General features: G+C 38.0%; 1 protein-coding gene across 4 annotated transcripts in view; it reads left to right on the top strand.

Annotated features, from left to right (window-relative positions):
* The window catches only part of LOC144635808 (TNF receptor-associated factor 4-like), a 40,583-nt gene that overhangs the window by 7,015 nt on the left and 14,211 nt on the right, over positions 1–19,357 (top strand). For 3 of the 4 annotated variants that reach the window (XM_078494920.1, XM_078494919.1, XM_078494918.1), the window contains exons 5-7: positions 455–619; positions 1,670–1,750; positions 2,242–2,406. In XM_078494920.1, the coding sequence (XP_078351046.1) occupies positions 455–619; positions 1,670–1,750; positions 2,242–2,406 (411 nt within the window). Of the gene's footprint in view, positions 1–454; positions 620–1,669; positions 1,751–2,241; positions 2,407–2,640; positions 2,716–2,846; positions 2,925–3,157; positions 3,428–8,686; positions 9,488–19,357 lie in introns of those variants that run through there. The other variant, XM_078494922.1, reaches the window with a different exon arrangement.

Below are 19,357 nucleotides of genomic sequence, written 5' to 3'. Positions count from 1 at the left end.
ATTTTGTCAAATTGTTACTGCTTCTGCCCCTTTTCGCTTTCTCGTTTCTCGCCTCCCGGTCCAACCCCTTTCCTTTCGGATATTCGGGTCACTTTCCAATCGAAATATGGGACCTGAAATGCATTTTTCCAGGCGTGCACAATTACCGTTGTCTAAAATTGTAAAAACCTAGTATTCATACGTTGCTTTGCATTTTGCTTTGCATTTTGCTTGAAGAGAGGGAATATAAAATTAACAAAATAAAAGTCATCTAAACAACGAAAACGAACAAAAAGCAATGCCATTGACCACATATTTTCTCTGACATTGCGAAATTAAATTTTTGTATAACAGTAGTATCTTAATTTCTTGCTATCTTTGTTTCCCATAATAGCGGTTTGAATAAACAACTTACAGTTTTACGAGTGTCGGTATAACTACACCTGTTGAATTTCCCATATATATTTTTTAAAAGAATCACAGAAAATGTTGCCCTAGAGAAGTCGTAAAGTGCACCAATTTGGACTGCAGAGAAACAATGGCAAGGAACAATCTTAAAGAGCACGTGACTACCACATGTCAGTGGAGAATGATTCGCTGTGAGCACTGTAGTATGCATCACCCGGCGTGTGAGCAATCGGTACGTAACTCCCGTTTTAAGGTGATTCCTCAAAAATAAAAGTTGTGGAAAGATTATTTGGTCAGGGAAGGTCATTTCTATCAGGGAAAAGTCAGGGAATTTTGAAAAATGATCCCTGTGACAACCATGATATTACGAATATACATTGCGTGAAATTGACTCGCATTGCAGAGTATAAAAGGGACTTACGTTTTCTGTAACGGTGTGTGTGTGAGGCGGACTTGAGAGTACGAGTTAAAAATTTTCGAGAATGACAATAAAATTTATTACACTGAACTTGGATCATGCACCTAGTTCGTTACAATATTTTAATTGGCAAAAATTTAATCAAAATTAAAATTACTAATCTAAAATCCTATTAAATGGAAAGTCGCATTAGAGACAAAGTTGATCAAATTGCCGGATGGAGCCGGAGCACGGATGACAACGACGTCCTGACCATACATGGGCATATTGATAGTTTGTTTAGTGATAAAATATAGTAGCTGCTCCAGCAAAGGACGTACTCTCAAAACGTCAGCAATTAGCCATGTTCAAAACGAGCAGGGGACTGGTTACGAATATTCAATATCGATTGCACTGAAAAACTGGGTCCGTCATCTGAAAGAGCATCCAAAAATTAGTAACTCAACCAAATTTGAGAGTTATTGGCTTAAACGCAAAGGCATGGAACTCTTTTAAAAATCGTTAAAATAAGAGAGCTTAGTATGGCTGGATGGACAGCTGTCCCTCCAATCCATACTAAGCTCTCTTATTTTAGCAATTTCTAAAAATAAACCATACCTATGCGTTTAAACCAATAACTCTCAAATTTGGTAAAGTTACTAATTTTTGGTTGCTCTTTCAGATGACGGGCCCAGTTTTTCAGTGCAATCGATATTGAATATTCGTACCCAGTCCCCTGCTCGTTTTGAACATGGCTAATTCGAGCTTGCTCGGAAAAAGCAACTATTCACTTGCAATTGCAATTACAGCTGTTTTTGTCTGGTTTATTTTCATAAACTACTTTTTCAATTTTATTTTAATTTTGTGTGTTTCATTTTTTTATAGGAACATCAACTTAAATGCAAGAAGTTCCCTGTTAACTGTCCTAGGAGCTGTGGAAAAGTAATTCCACGCGAAGAGACAAAAGTGGGTATTCGCTATACCACTGGCCCTTGCTTACTTTGTACGATCGAGATCACAAAACAAATACAAATGAGAGCACAAAACTCTCTAGTTGCTCATTGTCTTAGGAAAAAAAAGTTACTTTGCAAATAAACTTCTTGCTGTACATTACCCCTCCGGTGCTCTAACGTAGACCAAGTGGAAGTGCTCTTTATTAGAGATCGACAAATGGGAAGGCGCTTTCAAGCAGAATAATTTACATCATTCTACAATGCATCACTTCCAGCCACTATTATGAACTGTTTTAGGCCACTGCCACGTTCGTTTTGCGCTAGCATAATGATGCACCATTAGAAATGAAAAGGGGGAGACCAAAAACCAAAAAAATCCTACAAAACAAATATTTAAGGAAAGACTGAAATTCTGCATTGCAAAGGAACAAAAAAAGATCCTGTATTTGTTTTCAGATTTTTAACTGCCAACCTGTTGTCTATCTTTTTCTTATATTTTAAAAGAGACATACAGCAATTTGCCCCGAAGAAGTTGTTAAATGCACCCATTTAAGCTGCAGAGAGACAATGGCAAGGAAAAGTCTCAAAGAGCACGTGACTACCACATGTCAATGGAGAATGATTCGCTGTGAGCACTGCAGTATGCAACACCTGGCGTGTGAGCAATCGGTAAGTAACTCCCGTGTTAAGTATATTTTATTTTGGACAATTTTAACTAAAATTAAGTTTACTGATCGGACGAGTCAGATACGTCAGCACTAACACTGTCTTTGTTTTGTTTTGTAGTCAAAATAACCAAAGCAGCCCACAACGCCGGAACTATGCCGGAAACTTGGAGTGTTTCTACTCCCCCTGCCAATTTTGTAATGACAAATGTTTAATTACTGTTATTATCTTATATAGGATCATCAAGCTAATTGCAAGAGATTTCCAGTGGACTGTCCTAATAACTGTGGAGAGGGAATTCCACGCGAAGAGGTGAATTTACAATACCAACTTATGTCTTAAAATTCCGCTTCAGTCCCCTCGGTTTCTGCAGTATCAGAGGGAGTAATTTTGTACTAAATCGCACTATTAATTCAAATCTTTGTTGTTGTTGTTTTTTTCAGATGGAAGCCCATTCTGACACAGTTTGTCCCATGGTCATAGTCTCCTGCCCTTTTGCGGAGATGGATTGTCAGACGAAGGTAATTGTAATTGTATTACTAGCAGTTTGCATCTATTATATGGATTATATGGGCGCGTATACTATCAGATTCGCGAGTAGGCATTTTAAGAACAAGAATGACGGGTGATCTTTCCCATGATTCAAGGTTCTTGATCATTAAGCTCCTTAGTATCTATCTTTAACATGATATTTTCTTAATTTTTACCTTTTTTATTTTAATCCACATAAATTGAACAATTATATTTATTTCAGGTTCGACGAAGTGAGCTCGGTTCGCATGTTCAGACTGCTACAAGTGATCATCTTGACTTAGCTCGCGTCAAGCTGACCAAAGCGTTCGAGGAACGTGAAGAGCTCAAACAGTGTACAAAGCATCTCAAAGAAAAGTTGGACAACACTCTCAAAGAACACGAGGAACTTAAAAAGACGACAAGAAAACTGGAGGAAAAGCTTAACTACACAGTTCACGTACTGTCGACAATGAACAACTAAAAGAGACGACAAGAACAGCTAGAACAAGAGGTAGATTATAGGGGAATCATTGTTTACAGTATTTGCCTCGTTAGCATATGCGCTTCACCTTCTGATCGAGCTACAAAAATATCAATTCCGAATATTGAAAGTACGCGGGACGATTAACTTTCGCTATAAATTTAAGCCCGACTTACTAAATACGTTTTCTGTGAGGCAGGTTTGAAAACGTGATATTTTACAAAGAGTGCATTGGTTCATTAGCGCTTTTGCCACCAAGAAAGTTTGCAGTTTTTGAATGTTATGTCTCCTTGAATATTGCACACAAAGAGCTGAAAATTTCGCCGATAATTAAGTTTCACAAGCTTTTTAAAAGATATGGAGTCACTTCGTATTTAGCATGATACCTTCTCTACATAAAGTCGTATGCTAATGAGGCAAAATGTTAACAATAACGTCAGCAAAGATCGCCCTATACTCAATAGAAGCTTGCATGTGTCAGTCATATTGGTGATCAAAACCCAACAGTAATAATATACATACAAAAATTTCTGCATGCTCATTGGCTGAGAGCACGTCAATTAATCCCAAACAGTGCAGAAAGTTGAAATTGAGTGCAGAAAGTTGAAATTAAATTTATTGAAAGGAAAATCGGAAAGCGCGCCAAAACAAAATGGCGGCCGTTGTCGGAGTGTTTGAGAGAGCAAAAATCGAGCAAAAACATAACAATTCATGAAAAGTTTGACCGATTTAACGAAAGTTATAAGTATATAAACCAAAGTACTAGGAATTGGACGTTTGTACAGCACAAGAGAGGCTTTACGAAACTACTGAAAGCTACCAATCGTGGATTTTCTTACGCGACGGCTCGTAAAGAAGAAAGATTACAAGCGTGAATTGAAGTTGGACATTTCAGCCCAAACCAATACAACTGAATAAGGATAAAAACACCCGATAATTCATGACAGAGAGCTTTAAAATTCCCTAGCGGTATCTGGATTTTACAAAGCCCGACAACTCCGTTATGTTTGAACGAATCGGAAAGGTAAGCTACGTATAAACACGGTTTGTTTGTCATCCACTTCAAGTGAAATTTTTGTATGTGTATTATTAACAAGTAATCACATGATTTTTCTCGTACAATTTGGGATAAATCAGCACTCGTAAATTTTTCAAAGACTACAAATTGCACTCGCCCTACGGGCTTGTGCAATTTGGTTAGCCTTTGAAAAATTTACTCGTGCTGATTTATCCCAAATTGCACTCGAAATCATGCGATTACCTATACTAATAAGGAGCTTCCTCGTTCCCCAGGTAGTGAAAAATGTATGGATACCTTGCGTCTGCGGAAAAAGTTGAACCGCATTCAACTTTTTCCCCAGACTCGAGATGCCCATGCCATTTTTTCTAAATTCACACACGTTAACGTGCGTGAAATGACACGGCAGTAGAAATCCACCTTGACGCGGAACATATTTCGGCAGAAAAGTAGATTTAAGCTAATTTTAATTTGAAACAGCACAATCTTCTATTGTCGGAAAGCTGGTCTAAGGGAGTGAAAAGTAACACATAAAAATGGTCTCTATTTGCTTAGCTTATATTTAGGCAGGTCAAACTGAGTTGTCGAAATACTATTGGCTACAACTAGTTAATAGAAATTGTCATTTTATCAATAACGTTGTGTTCTGCCTGTTACTGAATGCGTCAATACCAACATTTATCACCGCTGGTGTGCATAGTGATATTTTGGTTGGTGTATACTTGATATACCGGGTCCTGGTGCCAGTTGTTCCAAGGACGGACAACGCTATCCACCGAATAAATCACTATCCAGTAGATAGTGATTTATCCAACACATAACGTTATCCACCCTTTGAATACTTCGGCCCTGGAAGGAAGCAGGGCACCTCCCGCTCAGCCATTGAGTTAAATCCCCCGAAATAGACATCAAAATAAACTCATAGTGCATTACAAATATAGATAACTACACAGTAAAAAACGACGCTTCATAAGGATTAGACGGATTAAATTTTGTCTCCATTGCAAAAACAATGGACTGTCCTGATTCTATTCGACAGAAATGGCGAAATCTGATTGGTTGGTGCAGATCTGTGTAGGATATCCCTTTACAATTATATAGAGGATATTACATGATTGCGCGGAGATATGAAATTTATCTTCGAGTGTTCAAATCGATATCTCACGAGTGAGCGCAGCGAACGAGTGGGATATCGATTTGAACATGAGAAGATAAATTCATATCTCCAAGCAACCATGTAATATTCTGTTTATTATATGAACCTACTAATTACGATGTTTTTGACGATTTTCCGAAGATTTCCGACCATTTTCCGAAGATTTCCGAAGATTTGCAAAATGTTGTACGAAGGTCGTACGAATCAGTGTTTCCGAACATTTCCGAAGATATACGAAGATTGCCGAGGAAGATCCGAAGATGTTTCGATTTAATATCGATTTACTTTGGCTCATTCAGCATTGAAACTGGGCAAACTTGTCAGAAAATGTTTCGAAATCGATATTTTCACATGTGAAGATAACATGTTATTTTCACGTGTGAAGATATGATTTTTTCGCACGAAAGATTTCCTGGTATTTCACTGATGTTTATATAATAAAAACCATAATCGTATCTATAACAAAATTCTCGATTTTGATTGGTTCTGCGCGCGCCTATTTGTCGCGTAATCAGCTCGAGATCACGTGGGTGTCCAATTACAGGTATCCAATTTGAGCAACTTCAAATTGGATACCTGTACACCTACGCCATCCGCGCATCAATCACGCGCACATAAATGGGTTCTTTCTTGCTGTTTTCCCACTGTTTGTACAACCAGTTGAATTTACCATTGACTTTTTCACCCTAAAAAAGATTCTCAAAGACTTCCTATCCTCGAATTTTGTTAGTGATACGATTAATTAGTAATTGGACCTCGTGTCGTACAATTCAGAGAGTAATCGTGCTCGTAATTTCAAACCGTCCTCGCGCTGCGCGCTCGGCCGATTTTGAAATTACTCACCCGATTAATCCCTGAATTGTACTCCACTCAGTCCAATTACTATTACTTATTGCGTTCGACGAAGAAGAGCGCAAGCCTAACTTTGATTTTGTGACCTGTGTCTTTTGAGTTGGTATGCCTGTGTACTGTTATGCGGAATAAATCAAGCCGCATTGCGCGCGCAGATGTATGGACACACGATTAGCCTCCCCCGCTTAATTTTTGCAGGGGCAATTCTCGGCTGGGAAACTGGTAGCCACAGATGGCCTCGATTTTATGCAAAACAAGATGGCGTACCAAACTGAGCTCAAAAACATTATTTTGCTTGAGAAAAAGGGCTAAAAACGTGTGGCCAAAATTGTAATTTTGCCGAAAATGTCACGGAGAACATAAGAGGGTTATCATCCAAGGTAGCAGAGTTGTCGTCAGCCACTGAACGTCGTTAAAAGAGTGGAAATCGAGTAAGATGATGCGTAGTTTCGTACGGAGTTTGTTCGTAGCTAAACCAGCGTGTTTCCTGCAATTATACGTTGCACAAAACTACAATTGAATTGTTATAATTGCATGCATCGAGAGTGGGTATAATACGGATCAAAATTATTTTATCACTTCTTTAAATTTGTGATATATCGTTGTTCCTAGAAACACTAAACGTTTTGACGGGGAAATCGTTGTACATTGAATGTTACATGCGTGTAGTGGATTACTGTGTGAATTATGTCTGTATTTTTAAGTACTTTGTGGAATTTTAAATCGAGGTGAAACTATTTCCACAAGTTTGTGGAAGTTTAAATGTCGTTTAGTGCCAAACAATAACAAGTCAAGTGAAATAAATAATTATTTTTGTGTACACAATATTCATTCATTCTATGTTCTTTTGGCTCATCACAAATCTTTCTCACACTTATACTCCTCGCGTTTAGTGAGGTATATGTATATTAACTAGCTTTGGTATAAGGCGTACTACTAGTAGGCCGACCATATCGTTTTTTGCCGATGTCTGTCTACGTTGGGTCTATTTTACCTATAGGTCGAACGCACTCCCCTAATCTCAGATTACTACTAGTTATATCTCTGAGATAGTACGCACGCTGTGATTGGTCAATTTTACGGGCCGTATTCTGCAGTACGGCCCGCGAAATTTGACTGAGAGTTCTCCTGATGCCGTACGCCTTTGCAAGTTGAAATGTCTCGCGAAGAAGATTTTCAAAACTTCCTACAACGTTTGCAGTCAGAGGAAAAAAGTGAGGAACAAAGGCGAAGCGAAGAAGGGCTACCGAACTTTAAACTCAATTTTTGTGATCTGTTGGAAGGAGAAAACGTCCCTGATGTGGCGGACTTAGAGCAACCCGAGCAGGATTCAAGTCAAGTCAAGACTTGAAAGTTTCATCAGTGTCGAGAAATCTGTAAACACGGTTAAGAAGACGAAAAGTGAATGGAAACGGTTCGAAAATTATTGTCAAGTGCAGACTGATGGAATATTTCATGTGCAAACCATACCTGCTGGCGTCCTCGATAAGCTCCTCGGAAAGTTTTTCAAAGACGTACGCAAACGCGATGGAGCTGAGTACGAGCCAGACAGCATTTCAAGCTTTCAACGAAGCATTCAACGCCGCCTTAAAGAGCTTAGCATTACATGGACGACGATATCTGAGGCTTTTTCCAAGTAGTTCCTTCAAACTTTATACGTGTTTTCTTGTTCAGTATTTTCTAGAAACACTGCCATAAGTTTTCGAAAGTTTGATTAGCTAGAACATGTTGTCAATCGCGGCACTTTCGTTGCCAAGCAAAGAACTTTAGAAGTTATTCCAAAGGAAACTTGCACTGTATCTAGTTTTCATCCTGTCACTGAAATTACTGTAACACTAATTGCAGAAATAAAGTAGTAAAGGTTGGATTCAAATTATGTTTATACGCTTATAAATCGAGCTATTAAACGGCCGAATTGTTTACGAAAGCCAATGAAATTCACTCGTCCTTTCGCCTTTGACGTACGTCAGTCAAACGAAGCCGCTTCCCGCACGCTTCACTTTTTTTTTCTCCAGAGTGAGAGATATAATAAATATCTTATTAACCTCGTTTTCTCGGTCCGTACTGTAAAATACGGATCCTCGTTTATTCCCGTTTATTTACGGCCCGCGCGCTTCGCGCTTGGGCCATAAATAGACGGGAAAAAACTCGGTCCGTATTTTACAGTACGGACCTCGAACTCGATTAATAAGAGGTATATATTCAATGTGTATTATTCCGTTTCAGCTTATTAACCAGTAACGCTTCTTCTTTTCTGCTTCAGGATACTACAACACTGGCAAAACAAAAAAGAAACACGCCTTTCAAGACAATCTTCTGATCATATACAGTGATAATGTATTGTAGGTAACAAACTTTTTCTAGTAGCTAAAAATACAATGTACAGTATCTGTTGTAATAGAAAGAAGAAGATTCTAGCTTTTTTATACCTACTTAATATGCATGAGCTTAACTCGAAATCAATGGATTAACATAATCGATAGGAAACAAATATCGCACGTAGAAATGAAAACTAGATTAATAGACCAAGTATATATAAGTTTAAATTTCGGCTCGGAAAGTAAACAAGCTAGAAATTTCTTGAAGTACCAAAAATATTTTCAAGAAAACGTTATTGCGTTTCGAACACAGAAATGCGTGCGGCATTCAGCTCATTAAAAATAAGTGGTAAAAAATCTCAGTGGACTGTGTTCAGTGCTACAGCACCGCATAATACTTACAGAAACGAGCACGAATACAGAACTTCCTTTTTATTTCGAGAAAAGAAAGGGGATATAAGATTTCTGCATTGAGGCATATACCTACCCCTCCCATGAGCAAAAGTGCCCTAGTATCATGCGAGACATCATGAATAGAGATTGAGAAAATCAGTTGTAGAAAGGACCTGATAGAAATAAAGGATAAAAACAGGTATTACTTCTTTTAAAGGAATTTCATTTCAATTCTTATCAATTAATTTCTTTTCTGACGTATTATTATTGGAGACATTAGACCATTGTATTTCTTAATATTGCTAGTCCAAATCGAGCAGTCGTATTTAGTTTTTAGCAATAAAGATTTCCCTTCACAACTATTGCAAAAAGTATTTTTAATTTAGCTTTTTACGCGCGCGGGCCAGTGTGTCACCCTTAGGCAATAAAGTTTCATTAATACTTCGAATGAGCCCACACAAAATTTTGCCAGGAGCGAGTGATTACCCTGAATTTATTCCAACCGAATTCTGGATAACGCTAAAAGATGTCTGATAAACAAACTGGTAATCTTTCCAACAAAGTTTATACACTGTATCAAAATTCAATTCACAAACAAGCAAAAAAAATATTATTCCCGTGTTAACGTGCTTTGATGAGAAAGTTGACATCCAGCGAAATGACTCAATGTAAAATTAAAGAAAAGTAAAAATCCTTTTATACTCATGGTAAGCAAGAAACAAACTTTCGTAAAACTTGTGGGAGCATGGTCAGCATGGGTTAAGCTACAAAAATGACAATTTTTTCTATCAACACAACTTTTCGTATCTTCACCTGAAATGTCGTACAGCGCGTTTTCAATGTACTCAATGTCGATCGTTCGCCTATGATTGCAATGGCAATGATTTGTTCCGGGCATTAGGGTGGCTAAACCTCAGTCATCAAAGATTGAAAAAGAAAGCTGCAATGACGTACAAAACCTGGCATGGGATGAGAAGTTGATCCTTTTTTAAATAAATATACGATTCTTTGGATTTATAACAGGAAACAAGCAGCGCCTTCACACCATTTAAGCTCATTAGATGACATGTGTCAGGCTCTCTTGACAACGCAATCTACTGTAGTAAGGCCTGTTTACACAGGCGAGTTTTGCCGCGCAACTGAATGCAATTTTTGTCGCGCCGAAGTTGCATGAAGTCTCCTGCGATATCTTGGCGATAAAATCGCCATGAAATTTCTGCAAGTTTGCACGCGTGTAAACTAGCGCGATATCGCAGGAGTTTCGAACTTGTTCGAAACTTGATGGAACTTAATTCGGCACGACAAAAATTGCATTGAGTTGCGCGACAAAAATCGTCTGTGTAAATGGGCCTTAACGCTTCATGAAATTAACGCGAATTTCAAAAATTCGCGTTAATTCAAGTCGCGTTTACTTTTGTTCACGTTAATTTCCGCGCCATTAATTAAATGCAGTGTTAATTTCCATGACTATAATTTCCATTATTTTTGCCCCAATTTCTCGATACAGTCGATACGTTCTTGACTCCTAGGAAATATATGTTATTTGCCGGCTGGGAGGTCCGTATAGTGAAAAACTGTGACCGAGGTCTTGAAAATGCTGCCCGAGGCCGCAGGCCGAGGGCAGCATTTTCAAGGCCGAGGTCACAGTTTTTCACTATACGGACCGACCCTAAGCCGGTAAATAACTTATTTATTTTTTTCCTACTTTAATGTGTTTGATTAAAAAACACCTAAAAAACCTACAAAGACTTTCTTGCCAAATGTGTTTGTATTTATATACGCGCGCATCCAATGTTGAGTCGATCGCCATAAGCTACGGCAAGAGTAAATAATGATCTGTTTGCTATAAGAGCTTACTGCCAAACAAAATAAATTCACTAAAATGAACAGTACTCAAGGAAAATTTCATCTGAAAAAAAAAAAGAAAAAAAGCATCTGAAATAATAGAAAAGCACAATGTAGAACAGAGCAATCAGCGAGTTGCGAAACACTTTTAACTCCATTTCGGCTTGTGAGTTCTTTAGTTAATTAAACTTACTTTTCGGACTGGAAAGCACTTAGCTATTTACATTTGTATTTAACGAGTCAAAAACCTCTATGTTGATTCCCACAGTATTCTGTTTTGACAAAAAGTTTGCGAATGTGAAACTGAATGAAGCTGAAATGTGTAGTTTGGTCGCCTGCACAGTGACGGCACAATATTGCGAGAATTAATTTGACTGTTTTTTTAATAAAGCATCTCATTTTCTTGAATGGCGATAAGCAGTATTCGGTTTTGGAGAAAAGTAGCAGAGAAGCAAGGTGTTTGAATGGATAAATCGAGTCTGTAAACCGGCGACTTGCAGTTAACTGCAATGGCGTGAAAATCAGTGCGAATGCACAAACAACGATCGACAAACCACGGCCATAAAACTATAACTTCATTTTGTCACTAAAGAGAATAAATACTCGCCTTTTGGAGAACTTCAAGGTCTTTAATTCCACTGCTAATTTTCCCTTTCAAATTTACAACGGTTGGTGAGCAACTACATCGATTTAAATCATTTTGGAGAGCAAAACTGTCATGGGTTCGTTCGTCTCGCCGCGAAATGAAACTCACGAAAGCGTTACCGTGGCCCGTGGGCAGAGATAGGAGAATCTTGCCCGCGCTAATAACCAATCAGATTGCATGATTCGTTACCGTGCCCTCTTGGAAAAAAATAAAAAGCATTATTTCATCAGGTAGAAATCTGCCGGTATCACTGAAACTGTGAAGAACGCTCGAGGCGGTCAGATTCCTTCGCTTAACCCCTACTTTTAGGATTATACGCCTAGTGTTGAAATAAACTTGTTCCTGTTTTCTTAACATTTTTTTGTATGTGTTCGTAGCGTTAATTTCCTTCAGCTCGGACAGAAGTGACTCAAAGCCCTTCGGTGGAAGCATCACAAACTGGATGTTAGCCTGCCTCTGGTGTCCCTACTACTTGCCGTGCACAGTTTTCCCGCCTCGGTGGACTCGGCGTTTACATCCCCCCCCCCCCCATCCCCTCCGTTTTTTGCATGTGTGGAATTTTCTGTTTTGCAAAATTACTTCTATGATTGACTTTAATTAGGCAAAAATTGGTGAGTATCCAGGGAAGACCAAAATGGTCAAAAACTATATCTGTGTCCAACACATAGCCCCTTAGCACTAGCTTACCCAGGTTTAACGGTTGCTTTCTGTGTCAGATTTATTAATTAAATTGTTTAAGGAACTGTGTCACGGCTAAGCTAATTTCATGTTATTAAATTTTGCCAAATATTCGCTACGAAACTAAATGTTTGCAAAGAAATTAATTCTATGATTCTAAATGACAAAACCATAGCTTCATTGCATGCAGCCAAATGTGTCTCCCGGGTGTTATAATTTAAAGTTACAAGCAGACAAGGTCAACTTTGAAAACTGTTCCGCCGGACAATATTTCAAAACCCATATTGCAATCCGTTTCAATCTTCGAAACGGTTGGTTATCCATACCTTCTTTGGATTTGGTGTGTCAGATTGAAATATTTAAACGAATCTGATGGTCATTTCCTATGCCTAAGTTGGCACCTAAGTTTCGTCCCTTTAATAACGATCAAGGCTTCTTTGCATTCTTTGCAAACGCTCAATACTCTCGACCATACGTTTTATTATTATTATTTTTTCTCCCGACACCATCGATCACGCGTCATGTGCTGGTACGTATGTCATTACAAACACGCGGCAACGCGCCAATCACTGTGGCGGAAACAGGTTGATTATTATGTACAAACGAAACGATTTAACGACACTTCCTGATAAAGTTGATTTACAAGTAAGCTTTCGATTTCGCTTACATGCAAGCTTCTAAACATCAGTGAGGTAAGGTCTGTATTTTATTTAGTGGCCCATTAGTGCGAAACTACTTTTGTTTTTAACCAAGCCTTTGGAAATTTGTAGCTTAAGATGCGCCGCGCTCGCTTCCCGGGCGGAAGTCTAGCAAGTCTACCAACGGCATCAAATGAGCAACAACTACAGGGAAACCAATTCCTTACTGGTTATGAAGAGGAATTCGTCAGTGCAGTCGACGAGGACTTAACATGTCCCGTCTGCCAGATGCCTCTGAGGTCGCCAGTTCTCACAAGTTGTGGCCATAGGTTTTGCAAAGGATGTATCGACGAGATTTGTAGAAGGTGAGCTTTGTTTGTTAAAAACAACATTTAATTTTTCTTCCGTAGCACTTATTTTGTAATACTCAAAAATGAGTGTATTATTAAAAACAACAATTTGGCAATGCCTAGTTCGCAGTACTGCGTAATTAATTGAGGTTTTGCCGTTGATCTATGCTTTCTTGATTAAATGCGCGCTGCTTCAGCAAGCGCGGAAGTATTCGTCAACTTAAGCAGGTACTTCTTTTATGTTAAAAGGAATCAGCTTGGGTTTTATTTTATTGTTGACCTAGTTTTACTACAGAAAAGGAATTGTTATTATAAAATTTAACAACTTGAATACCGAAAGACAACTTAAAAAGAATGTACGATCGACACTGCTAGTCATACGACTGACATACGTCTGCCTTGGGAATACTGCTAAAGTTGTAAGTATTTGCCGATAAACTGTCTGCTAAATAACAGGAACTGGATATAAAAGTATCTCTTAAAACGTAACTTACAATTCTTTAACCAACTTATCGCGTACGAGAAATAATGAGGTACGAAGAGCAAAAGATGTGAGATGCAAGTGGGTGTAATTAATTTCGACTATTCTCGACAGAGTTCGGCTACGCTTCAGTGGCGTGGCCCTTGGTTATTATCTACTGTTTTGTTCAAGTTCACTAATTAAATGACGCTGCGATCACGAAACCTTTCTTAACATTAATTAAAGAAACCTTCACGGTTAATTTCAATTTGAATGCATTAGATATTTCGCATTGTTTTTGCTGAAGCATCTCAGTGGTCCGCAATTCTTAAATTTGATTGGCTAATTACGCGCGATCCAGTGGTGCAGATTTTGATGACGCGGACCCCTACTTAGATCCACTATTAAATGGACCATTCAAGCGCGAGATCAGTTTTTAGCGAAACGAACGATATAAGAATTATACGGTAGGGATTAATCAGCAGAGGATTAAATACCTTTTATAGTTCTCTGATCAAAAGCGAGAAATTATTCTCTTCAATCGATAAAGTTAAGTTGCCGTTTGTTATAGTTCAAAATGTTTTCAAGTTCTTTTTTCTGTGGCTAACATGCCAGTCACCGGTTTGGAGCACCATTTATCATTTTAGCTCCTACTTCACCCCGATTTTTTGTCAAGGCAAAACTGCGCTTATTTTCTCCAATCAAGAAAAGAATCCACTTAAAAATAGTCCAGTTAATTCTCGCAATATTGTGTGCAGGCAATCAAACCTTTTGAAAACGGTTTTAGCCTACCTGAAATTGAGCATATGCACGATTTCATGTTTTGGGGTTTGCATATAGACCACATTTACATTATTTTATTTAATAGCATCGCTGCATATTTTTAGAAGTGCTACAGTGTTTTGTCTAATAAAAGATTAAGTGTAATGTCCAAGGACAAATATCAGTGCATATTTTTGAAGCCAAATGGGAGGGGGAATTAATTATCCTTCAAAATTTTTACACAAGCCTGCTTATTTGGGGAACCGTTTTTTTCTAAATTGTTAAATGCCAAAGTAATAACATTGCTAGTCTGTTCAAAATGCCTAGGTCTATTATATTTAATTTAACAATTTACTTACGAACAGTAAATGCAAAGTTTGAAAACTAGAGAGTATCCTTTGGGAGGGGGGTATAATGGCGGAAATTTATCGCAAAGCCGCAAAGCGCGGCGAGGTAAATATTCGTTACTATCCACCGACACTGAAATCAATAACTGGTTTAAGTATGTACCAAACCAGTTTTTTAAACAAAAACAAAAAAGCAGACAAATATAGATATTGCGATGTAGATGCGCGTGTGTACTCAACAAGATGCGCATGTTAATGTAACAAAACGTGTTTCGGGAGATGCGAAAATTTTCTTTTCGCCATGCATACAGAGCTACCAATGAAGACAGTTTAATGACCATTTTTTAAGGGCTAAGGTGGCTGAACACTTCCGCGTGCTCTTTGAATTCGAGTCCAAGCGTGCGCGCTCAAGGCTTTGAGACAAACTCCGAGTTAACCAATCAGAGCGCACGAAAAACACTATTCACTTGTGTGGTATATACTAACATGAGTTGGGTGAGGGTCTCATTTTCGAACTAATCATAACCTGCAGTGAAATCCTTGTCTGAAGTAGTCCGAAAATCGAGAACTGGCTCTTTATGACGTCAAAGAGCTCAACCTAATGTTTGGAAGGAAGTTTAAACATTGTCTAAATACTTGACACTCCTTGTTAATTTTGTACTGGCTTGTTTTTCAAATGCCTGTTTGTGCAGCATCATTTTGCACAAACTAAACTCCAAGAAATATTACAAATAATACAAGTTGAGCTCACTGACGTTACGCATACATCACCGGCTGCTATAAAGTTACTCCAAGATGGCGGCGGCCGATTCTCGATTTTTGGACTAATTCAGACAAAGATTTCATAGGGTTTGAATACAATTTGGAAGCCAAAATTTTGGTGAATTACACGCTTTTCGACGCTCCGTATTACTTTTCGTTTAAAAAAGAACCATTTTGGAATGAACTTCCTCTTTACCAAGGGTCCCTTCAGACTTGCTGAACTTGCCATTTACAGTCACATGGTAACATGCGCCAGACGACAGTCTCGCATATACAGTATACCGTTCTTGTAAACCTTATACATCTAGTGCAGTTACTCTATTTATTTTTACCGGGGCACAAGCACCGGTCATAAAATGCTGTCCGTTCCTTTCGTTTTTTCAACTTCTCGTTTCCAGGGCACCGCGCTTTCCGCTTTGACAAAATCGTTGTCATAGTAACTTTACTTGCTCAGATGTATCGCTGGCTCAGTTGAATTATTATTCGCCATTTTGCGAAAAGCAGGAGGGCATTCAAGACAAAGATTATAACTTTTGGGGGAACGACAAGTTTCCCAATCTTAACGAGAGACTATATTCATGAGCGAAAACTTAAGAGTGGATATTCAATTGATTGAGCGCGCGCGAGTTAACAGATAGCACGAGAGCACATTGTGTTGACGTTTGTTGACGTAGTTAATGACTTAATTATCTCAAATTAGACTTGTTCCGTTTGTTCTACGTTAGCTCGGTTGTTTACTTTGGGTTACGAGGCAATAACGAGTGATTATCGATTACTATTACCCAGAGAAGAATACCGCAAAATACTTCGCGTACGCTGTCACGTATGAGAAACCTCAGTGTAAATTGGTTAGTATGACGTCATAATTTGCCTTATATGAAACACTTACCCAAATTTGTTAACGTTATAGCATTGTGTCTGAGCTTCGCACTAGACACAAAAATCACGCCGGCCAAGGGCGCCTATGCTTTGTCGCATAAAAATTGGCATAAAATCTAAATTCAATCAAAAAGCCGATTCTTAACGATATCCAAAAGAAGTAAATTTAATTTTGTCATAGTTTACAATTTTTAAAAACGCGGGCACCCTGTGATATTGAAACAAGTCTTCGTATGAATCAATGTAATGCAATTACGGTAAAAATCTTGCTTTGACTAATGATGCGACAAAACGGAATGTTTCAAATAACGTTTGTCGCGCAATATCTACGTTAGCCAGATTTTCAAATTCTCAACTGTTCAAAATGAGGGATTCCCTAAAATTTTCTCTTTTCACATTATTCATTTACACGTTGTTTTTTTCTCTAAAAAAAAATATTTGCGTTAAAATATATTTTCATGTCGCGCGACAAACCTATTGATATGAACGACCCTTAAGCATGCTAGTGTAAACGTGGGTTGCCAAGCCAAATGTGGCCCCGGTAAAATTCACGAAGTGATTCTAGTTCTTTTTAACAGAGAGAACATTAGCACGCGAATCAACCTCTATGCTGTGCTACAAGTCACCTGCCCTGTAGACAGAACAAAACTGGCAAGACATTATGTAAGTTACCACATGTACAAAAAGATAATTTATTAACTGTTTTTTTTTTTTTAATGCTTTTATGCTTCATATTAAGCCACACTCGTGGCACTGCCCAAACGGAAATATTGTCGTTAAATCCTTGGTAATTGTTTTACGAAGGTTGTGGTCGGCCAAAAAGCCCCGATTACTTAGGTACGTTCAGTGCTTGACAAAGTTTAGATTCAGAAGTCATGACTAAATGACAAAACGAGAGACTAAAAGAAGCCCGCTACAGGACCGAAACTTCGAATTTTTATTTTATTTCGTCAAAAAGACCCATTTAATGAACTATTTTTACAAATATTGTTTAAAAGTTCTAGCGAGTTAAAAATTTTGTGAAATCCAGGAAAGTTTGAAATACCCAGGAGGAGCTAACAATGGCGAATGAAATTTGCACAAAATCCAACACTTTCAACACGCCAGTACAGAACGAAGAAAACTCGCCTTCCTAGATTTCTCAAAAATCTAAACTCGCTGGAACTGTTAAATGATATTTTTGAAAGAAGTTCAGTTTACCAATGGGTCTTTTTGAAGAAATAAAAGAAAATTCAAATTTAAGGTTCTGTCGTGGGATTCTCCGGCGATATTTATAAACAGCGGCTCCTGTTTTTTCCTTTTTTCGGAACTCTATTTTAGACCATTGGTTGGTTGGTTGATTGATTGATTGATTGATTTGTGGAGATTTTGTAACATAAAACAATAACTTGCACTATATTCAAATTTTTTAAAGTATAGTGTGCTGAAGTATAATTATGGTGATCGTTCCCTTCTGGAACGGTACGAAATTTCTCTTATCCCTGCAGGATGTTTTCCCTGATAAATTTACTGAAAGGAAGATTCTCTCGCTGGTCATAAAGTGTTCAAAAAAAGGCTGTGAATGGACTGGTGAACTGAACGACAAAGAAGTAAGGCTCTTTACGTCCGTTTCTCAATCTCTAAGTTTTTCTATCTAGCCATTTACTACAATCATCGCGTGTTTACCCGCGACTGTGTACCTGTCATTAAAACCAAAAATCGAACGTCGCATGCGGCGCACAACTCAACAGAAATATTTTCGTTGCGGCGGCAATCACATTAATATAAACGTTGAGGGTTGAGACATCAACTAGGTAGTATTAGGTCACGTATTGTTTTGTATAGTATAACATTTAAAACAATGCGAAATTGGCCTCGAAAATTTTGTTTATGTTATTATTTGTTTTTTTTTTGTTTGTTTGTTTGTTTGTTTTTTTACTCCTTATAGTGCTTCCTATAAATTCATCACCAATAGTAAACGGTGATGACTATCATCTAAACGGTGATAAGTAGTGTTCCTTTGTATATGTTTGATTTTTTTTTTCTTTTTGACAACTAATCAATTGCTATATACTATTTTTTTAAAAAGAACCACAAAAAATGTTGCCCCGAAGAAGTCGTAAAGTGCACCAATGTAAGCTGCACGGAGACTATGACAAGGAGAAGTCTCGAAGAGCACGTGACTGCCACTTGTCAATGGAGAATGATTCGCTGTGGGCTCTGTTCTATACAGCACCCAGCGTCTGAACAATCGGTACGTACGTAGCTTCCGTTTTAAATATATTTTCATTTTTCATGAATTTGATCAAAATTACATTTACAGTAAAAATATGCGATATTAACCGACGTACACATAGAAAGTCAGCACACGAGCCACAGTTGTCCGCTTTCTGTAGCATCTTTGGTCATTTTCCTCCAATTGATGGATAAGATATAATAATTGACAACCATTCACCGAAGTGGAGATGGTTAATTACTAGCCACCGACACTGAGGTGAATAGTTGTTTTAGTATATATGAAACATGTACAGTGAAATAATAGAGCCCAAAATTGATTTTTGACTAGTTTATTCCTGTCAAAGAGTACAGTACACGCGCGCTAGTTACTCTGAGGTAATATTAGTTAACAAATTATCTTTCGAAATCGCGCAGGACATCACCTGATACTATTATCGAAGAAATCGCAGTAACCTACATATATCGCAGGATCAGTACGGATGACACAAATCTCATTATCTCCTTTTGTTTACTTTTGACTATTTAGAATTAATTGTTAGATGTTGTTTCTTGAGCACCCTTAAGAAGGAATGTTTTAAATTGTCTGAAGATCAAAAGTCCTTTACAGCAACATTCAAGATAATTTTCCGGTAATTTCAA

The sequence above is a fragment of the Oculina patagonica genome, chromosome 13, assembly GCF_052425735.1.
Source record: "Oculina patagonica isolate OP01 chromosome 13, crgOcupat, whole genome shotgun sequence".
Lineage (NCBI taxonomy): Eukaryota > Metazoa > Cnidaria > Anthozoa > Scleractinia > Oculinidae > Oculina > Oculina patagonica.
The sequence above is the reverse complement of the archived record's forward strand: the minus strand, read 5'-3'. Positions and strand labels throughout refer to the sequence as shown.